The sequence below is a fragment of the Sinocyclocheilus grahami genome, unplaced genomic scaffold, assembly GCF_001515645.1.
Source record: "Sinocyclocheilus grahami isolate Dianchi unplaced genomic scaffold, SAMN03320097.WGS_v1.1 scaffold1343.1, whole genome shotgun sequence".
Taxonomy (NCBI): domain Eukaryota; kingdom Metazoa; phylum Chordata; class Actinopteri; order Cypriniformes; family Cyprinidae; genus Sinocyclocheilus; species Sinocyclocheilus grahami.
Genome location: NW_015506522.1, coordinates 189,226 through 199,881, shown reverse-complemented (window position 1 = coordinate 199,881; position 10,656 = coordinate 189,226). Strand labels below are relative to the sequence as shown.

General features: G+C 39.6%; 2 protein-coding genes across 3 annotated transcripts in view; both read left to right on the top strand.

Annotated features, from left to right (window-relative positions):
- sufu (suppressor of fused homolog (Drosophila)) overlaps positions 1 to 2,272 on the top strand; it is an 11,722-nt gene extending 9,450 nt beyond the window's left edge. The window contains exons 11-13 of one of the 2 annotated variants that reach the window (XM_016255513.1): positions 593 to 731; positions 879 to 947; positions 1,043 to 2,272. In XM_016255513.1, the coding sequence (XP_016110999.1) occupies positions 593 to 731; positions 879 to 947; positions 1,043 to 1,132 (298 nt within the window). In that variant the 3' untranslated portion in view covers positions 1,133 to 2,272. The remainder of the gene's footprint in view (positions 1 to 592; positions 732 to 878; positions 948 to 1,042) is intronic. The other variant, XM_016255512.1, reaches the window with a different exon arrangement.
- A 592-nt stretch (positions 2,273 to 2,864) lies between these two features.
- The window catches only part of trim8a (tripartite motif containing 8a), an 18,817-nt gene continuing 11,025 nt past the window's right edge, over positions 2,865 to 10,656 (top strand). Inside the window, exon 1 of the mRNA XM_016255511.1 lies at positions 2,865 to 5,308. Coding sequence (XP_016110997.1) covers positions 4,715 to 5,308 — 594 coding nt within the window. The 5' untranslated portion in view covers positions 2,865 to 4,714. The remainder of the gene's footprint in view (positions 5,309 to 10,656) is intronic.

The following is a 10,656-nucleotide window of genomic DNA, read 5'->3' as shown; positions in this document are numbered from 1 at the left end:
ACAATGGGTGGCTGACTAAATACTTTTTTGCCCCACTGTAAGTTTTAAAAAGCAAACAAGTTTTTTTTTTTTTTTTTCTTATTTGACTTTAATCATAACAGTCTTAATAGATTGTTTAATTTTTGCCCCCTTATCTTGAATTTTGGTGGCATTTTTGCCCCAGGCCCCCCTTAATTTCCATCCCTGAAAACCACTTTGCAGAGGCATGAACTTTATGACTATGGCCAGGGATTGTGATTTCACTCAGAAGTGAGAAGTAAAAGTACACATTGTAGTAGTGTGTGCTGATTTGCACTATGTTCATATTACAATATATTACGGTTTACAAACAAATTGAGCTCAATGAAATGCTAACGTCTCTGATATTGCTGGCACTGAAAGAGTGGGATATGAGTTTTATGTAATCTCCTTGTTTGAACAGAGACGAGGCTCACAGAGAAGCCTTTGTTTAAAGTCCAAGTGAGAGCAGGGAGAAAGTGAACATCAGGTTACTTACAGCTTTAGCCTTTGATATTTCCCGCTTAACAACACTTATCAATATCTGTGTAAATGATTAATTCAGCTTTTTTCTTTTTAATCTTTTTTTTTGTAGAGGTCGTCTGCTTCATGGCCGTCATTTCACATATAAAAGCATTAATGGAGACACGGCAATCACCTTCGTATCCACTGGGGTAGAAGGGGCCTTTGCCACAGAAGAGCATCCGTATGCTGCTCATGGACCATGGTTACAGGTAACAGACATGCAGACACTATTACATCACAAAAAATGGCCTGGTGGTGAGTACATTTTCAAGAGATGTTTCATTTTTGGTTGAACGATTTCTTTAAGTTCAGTGTCGTTCCATGTGTGTGACTTTGTTCTGATCCCCTCAATTTAGATACTACTTACTGAGGAGTTTGTAGAGCAGATGCTAGCTGACGTTCAGGATTTGAGCACCCGTGACGTGGTAAGATTTTAGACCTCACATTAAGATATTTCACAGGTTTTGTAAACTTCTCAATGTTTTTAACATGCTATGTATCTCTTTACCCTCTCACCCAGTCTAAGCTGCCGAAGGAGTACAGCTGGCCCGATAAGAAGATAAAGATCTCTGTCCTGCCAGACACAGTGTTTGACAGCCCACTGCAATAAGACTGGGAGCACACTGTCCCTGATTACAAACCCACATCTACAGAAAGGAGCTCAACTCTTTTGCCAGGCTCATGTGCCTACAGACGGCTGAAGGAAACAGACATTCAGACACTTCCCCTTTTCCCAGAGAGCATCGTAGATGATTGCACATGACACAGAACATTTTGTACATGTACAACATTTTGTATGTCCGTTATACCACTTGTCTTTGCATTGGTCTGCCTATTCACTCTTAAGGGAAAAAATGGTGATTTGATGTTTTTTTTGTTTTTCTGGTCTCCGTAAAAAAAAAAAAACATTTCTTGTTAAACGTTTAGCAGCACGAGACAATGTGCAAGCACCGGTGCCTTTATTCACCTTAGAATGGACTGAAGTTACATACAGAAAATGTGCTTTTCTAAATCCTGCTTGTAATGTGAAGGAAAGCATAGAAAGCATGCTTTTAAGTATGTTTATCAAAAACAAATCTGGTTTTACCTGTTTTTACTAATTTGCATATATAAAATACAGCTGTGCTTATTTAAGGTTGATGATATTTCATAAGGTCTTCATTTAGTTTGGTCAAACAATAGCTGGTTAGTCAGTTCACCTTCACAATACCAAAGCCTGTACAGAATGGGTGTTTTCTAAACCTCATGTCAAATGTAAAGTTGAGAAGCACGAAATAGTTCCCTGATCTTTCTTTTGTTGATTTTTGTCAACTATTTTACTTGTATTGAACTTCACTTCATTTGACTTTATGATTGCATTCCGAGCCTCTTTATAGCGAAGCAAACTAACTGGTTCCCGGACAGTAATCTACTTTCTAGAATGTGCATTTGTTATTTTTGGGATGTGTGCACAATAATATAGGTCAAAGTTTAAAAAAGAACCTCTATTAGTGCTTTTAAAAAGATGAATTTAATTAGTGTACTGGCATTTTTTTTTTAATATTCTGGAGAATCACTACACTGCCTGTGGTTTTGTTGCCCTTAAGTGCATTAAAGTTATTTACATAAATCGGGATGTCTGTGTTGATTTTGACGACACAACCTGAAAAAATGCCATGCTCCACTTTTGCAAATTAAATAATACAGGATTTTCTGATGACAACCAGGCACTCAAATTCCTCATAGATAACCAGCAAGTCTGCCTCTTGACTACTGTAGAATTATAATCTCTGTATTTTGATTCTGTCTCTTTAAGATCCCAATGTAAATTCCCTCTTTGCATGTGGAATAAGTAACAGCATTCTGGTGGGCTGGTGAGATAATAGATGGTATATTCAAGCACAGTTGTTCAGTTCTAAAACCCAGAAGCCTTATGGGTTCCAGTTCCAATGTTTACATGACATTTTTTATTTTATTTTATTGTAAATTGAGGTCTGTGGGTAACATTCAACTCATTAAGAAATGACATGCCAACTACTGTAAATTACATGCACCAACTCCTCAAACATAAATTCTGAACCAGCTGTGTTTTTAAAAAGGTGAGTTGCTAAATAAATATATATATTTTTTTCCTCCAAATAAATAATTGAATGTTCCTGTACGTAAACACTTCTTAAGCCATCGCTATTGGGGAAAAAATGGCTTATTTACTGGAGAGAAACTGAATTTAGACATTTGACAGCTCTCAAAACACTAGAGATGTGTCCCTTTAAATCAAACCCCGCCCCTGCTTAATAACTCCTCCCACTTTTATGTATCAAGTCCGCGCTGATCACGTGACCAGGGAAGGGGGAGTATGTGAACTGTATCCTGAGTTGCAGTCCTGTGCCTGCGTTCCTCTCATCTAGGATTAGCTTGAAAGGGGGGGGAAAAAATCATAAATAATAACAGACGCAGATTGGAATACGGCGCTGAAGCATCTGTTTTCAATCAGGACTAGCGTTTTAAAGGACGTGATATCCCTGGGTGACCGCAGAACTGGATCTGTTTGCTTTACGTGAGCCGTCTATATAAAGGACATACAAACGAGAGGGAAAGTAAACAGATACGTCGTTTTTAATTCGCGTTAAACAGGAAAACGCGGGCTGATGAGCGATAACAAGGGCCAAACGATATCGTCTCCTTTAAGAGCAACAAAGGTATCTGGCTTTAATACATGAATATTTTAAGCGAGTTCGCGTCGTCAAAATAAAACACAAGTCATTAGGCTGTAAAAATGAACGCGATCCGTCTCTGGTAAGTGCGGCCAGGTAAACATCAGGCGAAACATGGACAGGGATCAGGTTGTGGATCATTCTGTAATGTTTAACCAACACAGATAGCGAGAGAATAGCTCTGCTGATGATAAAATCGCAGCTCTTTGTGGTTTAATGCTTCGAGAGCATGTTGGCATGCATGCATACGCGTCAATTGTACGTTCGTTCAAAGTCGTGTCGCTATAATAGATAAAACAGTCTTTCTAGCTTTACCGGCTGCCTCTCTTATAGTTGTAGGGGACAGAAATCTGATCGATATAGTGCTACACGAGCAGCACAGAGGCTCAGGTCTACTCTATTATAATTCCAGCAGGGCAAATGTCATGTGCCTGGCACAAATCAAATGCGTGATCGGCTGCTTCAGTGAATGACTGGAAGTTACAGCTGCTTACGAAAGGACGTTTTCAGCGCAACTTCCTGTTTTAAACGACGATATGACATTTACATGTGGATTTAACTGATCCTATCTCGACTGACACTGGATGTTACACGATGTCGTAGCCTTTAACCAGTAGTTTAGTTATCTTTCAGCGGATAGTCAGGCATCTGTCACGGAGACATTTACCGCGTGCTCCGTCTGGCTCTGGGGTTTGATTTGGGTGCAGTAATTGGAAATAGACTGATAATTGGTTTGACCGATGCTTTTTTAACATATTCAAGCTTCTGCGCGTTTATCGATGCGTTTTGACCGATTAATGGCACCATTTACGGGGTCTCTGAAGAATAGGGTAAAAAAAGTAAAAATTTTTAATATGGTTTGGATGTTTTTTTTAAATCCTAGTCATTCATTCTGAAGGGAGTTCATGTTTAGCTTTACAATCAGAAAATAAATGTGCCACTATTTGGATCACAAACTACTTTGCATAAATTAAATTACTATTATTACTGGTGTAATAAACAATTCATTACTGCGTATTATGTTTTTATGTAGTTGTCAGACTATCAAAAGCTATTAAAATCGGATGTAAAGTTCGTAAAAGGAACACAATGGTTAGAATGATTTTTCATAATAGCATTTTAAATTAGTCAAGTCATTTTCGCTCGCCCTAAACTATTACCATAATTAGTTAGTGTTCTTTTTTTATGGTTATCATTTGTGGATCGATTGTCGAAGTTTCTCTCGTTAAAAAAAGAAACCCTGGACGTCAGATTCCTTCTTTCACGCCCGGCTGTGGTATTTGATTGCTGACTAACTTTGCCAGGAGCAGAAACGCTCCCTTGGCATGTTTGGGTCTGATCGGCAGCTGTTTCTCTGGGGCTTCTGTGCTCGTATGGTCTTCATCGACTGACCTAGCACCTGGATCTAAATGAAAGAGTCGCGAGAATGAGCGAAACCTTGTTGGGACGGTGCTAGAACTTGATGTTTTCCTTCCGCGAGCGGATCAACTCAAAACTGGATGTCTGATCAACTGGTTGAGATGGCTGAGAACTGGCGGAACTGCTTCGAGGAGGAGCTCATTTGTCCCATTTGTTTGCATGTGTTCGTGGAGCCCGTGCAGTTGCCGTGCAAACACAACTTCTGCCGGGGCTGCATCAGCGAGGCCTGGGCCAAAGACACGGCCAACGTGCGCTGCCCCGAGTGCAACCACGCGTACAATCAGAAACCCAACCTGGAGAAAAACATCAAACTGACTAACATTGTAGAGAAGTTCAACGCGCTGAACGTCGAGAAAGCTCCGGCCGTGCTGCACTGCATTCTGTGTAGGCGAGGGCCTCCTCTGCAAGCGCAGAAAGTGTGTCTTCGTTGCAATGCACCGTGTTGCCAGTCTCACATCCAGACGCATCTCCAGCAGCCCTGTCCCGCTCCTGGACACCTCCTGGTGGGGGCTGAGGAGGTGCGGGCCTGGAGCTGCCTGCACCACGATGAGTACAGACTCTATCACTGCGATGCGGAACAGGTGGCGGTCTGCCAGTACTGCTTCTTCTCCAGATGTGCGCCCAACCACGGCCACGCGGTGTGCGACGTGGAAGTGCGACGCATTGACATCAGGGTGAGTGCTTGACCTTCTCTGTAGGGGTGCAAGGAGACTCCTCCTGCATCAGGGACTGAGCACACTTACTGTGGATTCATTTAACCTGGTTAACTCGTGTCAGGGGTTACAGCCCTGTTACATGCGTGACCCCCTATCTATGGAAGTGGTGTATTACCATAATAAACTTTGCTAACATAGAATAATTAATTCAAATACATGGTTCTCTAAATTTCTTTTGAGGGAGATAAGATATTCAGTGTGAAAGCGCATTAACTGTGCATATTAAACTCTCGATGAAACAGAAGTAGCAGCAGATTTTTTTCTTTAGTGTTTTGGAGTACATTTGAGTGAAACGGATAAGGGGGAAAAATGAGGGCGGGGTTTAATCATTTGTGGTTGGATGGAGGCAGACGGATGATTGGAGAGATCCTGCATACGTCATCAAAGAGAATTCTGTTGTTTCATCGGAAGATGGAGTTATGACGTTTTTGATTGAAAATGACAAGGATTCAAAATTTGATTCAAAACTAAACAAATGTATTGTATGCCTAAATTAATTATTAACACAAGAAGATCATAAAGTGTTTATAGTTTCAATGAACATTTCACTTAAAACTGAAACCGAGATTAAAGTTTTCATATAGCAAACCCCGAAAATGAAAATTCAGTCGTGTTTTCAGTCATTGTTAAGATATTTGGCAACAAACTGCCTTTCTGTATTTCAGTCAAACAAATTTTACGTATTGCTACTCTAGCGTAATTTTTGGTCAGAAGTGCATCAACACTGCTGACAGATTTACCTGTTGTAGATCATCCATGTTATGTGCATGAAATTGACACTGCCATTGTCAAAACACTTTATCAGAGAAGTACAAAATAAATGTCACTGTTTGGGCCAATGGTTTCAGCCCTCCAAAACTATTTTGGCCAAAACCGTAAATTCATTTTTTGGTGTTTCAGCCAAATATTTTTGGTTGACGAAATTGCTTATTTAAACAAAATGTCAGAAAGGTTCTGAAAGCTGGTTTGAAAGACTATTCTTTTAATATAATTATACTGTAGGAAATGTGTTTATTTAGTAACGTTTCATTGTCCGTATTTATTATTCATTTATTCTGTAGCAATAAATATAGTAGTAAGAGAAAGTACTTTTCTTTAGTAGAAACTAATATATTTACACTGTAACACTGTGAAAAATGTTGGATTAATGAGGAGCAAAATTTTGCCTATAGCAAAAACCTCAATTAGACAACCAAAGTACTGAGGACTTGAAAGGACTGAACTTTGTCTCTCTAATCAGTTTCATGATTTTTTCATCATGAGCGCACTTATTGGATATGGATGGGGTGAGAAGTGAACTCCCTTTCAAAGGCTGAAGCAATCACTTCCTCTTGAAACATTAGTTGTGCTGGAACATGAGTTTTGTGCTACCATTCCTAGTTACTTCTGTCATATCCTGAGTCTCTCTGCCCTGTCAGCCGAATGTTAACGCCGGTATAATGAGACTGTCAACACTCCTCAGAGCGAGAAATATCGGGACTTCTGCTTTATTAAGTTGACTAATAGCCTCAAAGTGAGTTAGAACAAGTGTAAAAATACTAGCATAGTAAATTTATGCTAAGAATTTTTTAAAAAATGTATTTACACTGTAACACTGTGAAAAATGTTGGATTAATGAGGAGCAAAATTTTGCCTATAGCAAAAACCTCAATTAGACAACCAAAGTACTGAGGACTTGAAAGGACTGAACTTTGTCTCTCTAATCAGTTTCATGATTTTTTCATCATGAGCGCACTTATTGGATATGGATGGGGTGAGAAGTGAACTCCCTTTCAAAGGCTGAAGCAATCACTTCCTCTTGAAACATTAGTTGTGCTGGAACATGAGTTTTGTGCTACCATTCCTAGTTACTTCTGTCATATCCTGAGTCTCTCTGCCCTGTCAGCCGAATGTTAACGCCGGTATAATGAGACTGTCAACACTCCTCAGAGCAAGAAATATCGGGACTTCTGCTTTATTAAGTTGACTAATAGCCTCAAAGTGAGTTAGAACAAGTGTAAAAATACTAGCATAGTAAATTTATGCTAAGAATTTTTTAAAATTTATTGTCAGAGTGCTTGATTTGAAATGTTCACTGCAAATGCCACCTACACATCTTTTCTTCTTTCCTGTGAGACTGATTGCCAAATAGCAGAAAGAAATGATGAGCTTGTCCATAAAACAGGCTTTACAAAGTAGAACTTCACAGAGGAATACTTATCTTGTTTGCTTTATAGATGAGACTATTTACATAGACTTATCATGTTAAAAATGTTTTATATCTCAACATCAAGCTCTTCAATACTGGAAAATTGAACGTCTGATAATCATATACTAGCAAATACATACAGTGGGGTCCAAAAGTCCACTTAAATTGATGTAACTAGAGAAATGTTTCAGATTTCTAGGTAGGTAAATGTGTGACATTGATCATGTGAATCTTTGTCCAAATGGTCAGATGTTCTTCTTTCATTGAAGCTCTTTGGATCATCTTAAATCATGCTGGACAACATGATCATCAGGTTTTACGAAAACTTAATGCAGCTCAAGTGTGGCTGCCATTTAGGCAAAAAAGACGATTAGAAATTCATGTTCACTTTTCAGTTAAATCTTTACTCAAATTGTCATGCTGATAACATCATTTGTAAAGGGAAAGAATTTTGTACTTTGTAAAGACATCTTTCTATTTTTATTTCCTGCATTTATTTGTTTTGATCCCCAAAGCTACTTATTAAAGCTCGTTTTACCTATCAATTAAACTGTGATGGATATGCTAATGAGAAAATTAGCTGGGACATTCTGCAATGTAGGAGTGTAAAAAACACGCTGTTCCTTCAGCTGCCTCCCAGAATAATGAACTGTTGTGAGGTGAGCTGCTGCTGGACTTGGCAGGGACGACTTCTGGATGCGTGGAGGAATGCTTTTTAGATGGCCAATGTGTCATGGCTCCTAAAGCAGCCAAGTGTCTGTAAAAGGAGGGGGAATGAGAGGGAGGAAATGGACTCAAGGCTTGCTCTACCCACAGCTGCTGTTGAAAGACACACACACATCCCTCTGTTCTTTCTTTCGCAAGTGCATAAATTTAGAGAGTGTGACTCAAGTGGTCCCACAGTAAAACTGCCTGGCCTTCTTTGCTCCCTCGCATCTTGTTCAGGAATAGGACGTGGGTTCCAGGCAGACACAGGAAGGGAGTGACCTCAGTTCCCTCTCTGCTCCGTTCCCAATTATCCGCCTCCTGTTCGCAGGATGACATCATGGGAGATCCGATAAAGGATCACCCCGCTATCTCTTTCCCCACTTTTTTATGACAGGAGTCTGCTTGAAACCCGTTTACTCTTTTGGACAGTCCAATGACATTCACGCTCCATAATATAACCCCTGTGTTTTAAATATAGGACACAAGCAGTGAGGAATTATGCGTGGATGCCTGGCTCAGCCCACATTTGACCATTTTCTGCAAATTAGTCATGCTTTCAGTTGGATTCATTCGGAATGTAATTGTCCTCCAGATTTTGCTCTAGAAAGACTTGAAAATTGATTGTGGTGTCGCTGAATAATTTGAGAGGCCATTCTTATCACACCGCTGCACGCAGGCAAGCCCGGACAGCGTTATTTGACTCTCGCAGTCGGCCTTGAGAAACGTTCAGTACAGTCGGATGACTTCAGATGTTTGGAATCACAGTCATATTATTGTGAAAGTGGTGAATACCATTCACTCTTTGCACCTGTGACATGTAAGTTCTGCCTAGGATCACATAAACACGTAATCATTTGGAGAAAAGTGTTCTGGAATGAACTGCCAAAGCAAACCTTGAGTGAAACGAGTCTAGTAGGAAAATAAGGAGGATGTGGAGTAGAAAGCAAGCTTGCCTTATCAGCTAGACATGTTGCCGGCAATGTCTTTTGTGATGGCGATTCATCTGGACAAAGCTGCTTCTGCTGCAGATTGATATACGATGTGATTATGTGGAAGCAGTTTGTACTGTAATATGGTGCTTTGCTTCATCATGCTGGGTGCCATGCCATTTCCCATTGTCATCATGCCTCTGCCAAGATAAACAGACCTCTTTAGTGTTTTCCACGATATTAGATAAACTGCTCCGATTTAACCAACAGGTTGAAACAGATGTCTGTTTTTGCAGCAAGGTAACTTCTATCCACCTTTCATGTTTTATTTCATACTATTGAAATATAATTTATTACAAAAGTAAGCTCAGTGGTCGCCAATCCATTGATCGCGATCGACCGGTAGATCTTTATCACTGTCTCAGTAACGTTAGCTCCCAAAAATAACAGAAAAATAAATACAAAAATACATTACATTGCGAGCTACTGGCGCAGTGATAAAGAAAAATACCGTACATCATGCCTGAGTCTGTTAAACAGGACGTTAACTGAGGCCAGAGACGCTGATGTACTGTAGCAGGCAGAGCAAGCCCACTGTTCACTATGAGCAAAATATAGGAAGAAATATATAAATGTATTACTAAAGGAACCTTACTGTCTTCAGAAAAGTTTTGATGACAATTGCATTTTCTCCTCCTCTTACCTTCATATAAAATAGTATTTATAAGCGCAGCGCTGCTTTGTTTACAGCAGTAAATGCTTTATCGCTGCTGCACCATAAACGCCACCTGCTGTCAGAGAGTGAATTTGAGTCTCATTCAGCCTGTCTGCTGTTTTTGTTCATTCAGATATGTTTTATGTAGCATCATTTCACAAAGCTAAAGTCAGGCTTTTCTGTTTTTGCTTTAAGTCTTGAAATTATACAATCTAATTCAAAAACAACTGCTCATGCAACATGCATGTAGCGTCTTTGTTTGGATCGTGATTAATATGTCCTTAAAATTCAAATGGCTACAGATAGTTATAAGGCCAGTTTGCATGCTATAGAGCAAATACACGGTAAATACATTTGCTTAAAAAGAGTGGCAACTAGATTTGTGCCGGTATTCGATTAATGCGATATATCACGGTAATGAATAGGCACGGTATTGTTATCGTGGGCACTTCTAAATACCGTGAATAATTATATATTACAAATTATTCCGAATTTTGAATGCATTTTAAGAATACTTTTCCCATCAACTGGTCAAAATGCACGACACTGCTGTATGCTGTGTGAAAGACTCATGCACACTCTGATGTAAATAAGCGCGGACGAGAAGCACATGGCGGAACATGTAAGAGACGCTGTGGATGAAAGCGCACTCTCACTCTCTGACAGCAGATAGGGCTAAACTGCAGAAATAATAATAATAATAATAATTCATTTAAATGCTGCTGTTACCCCGGAAACCCTGTAAACAAAGCAGCTGCACTACTTT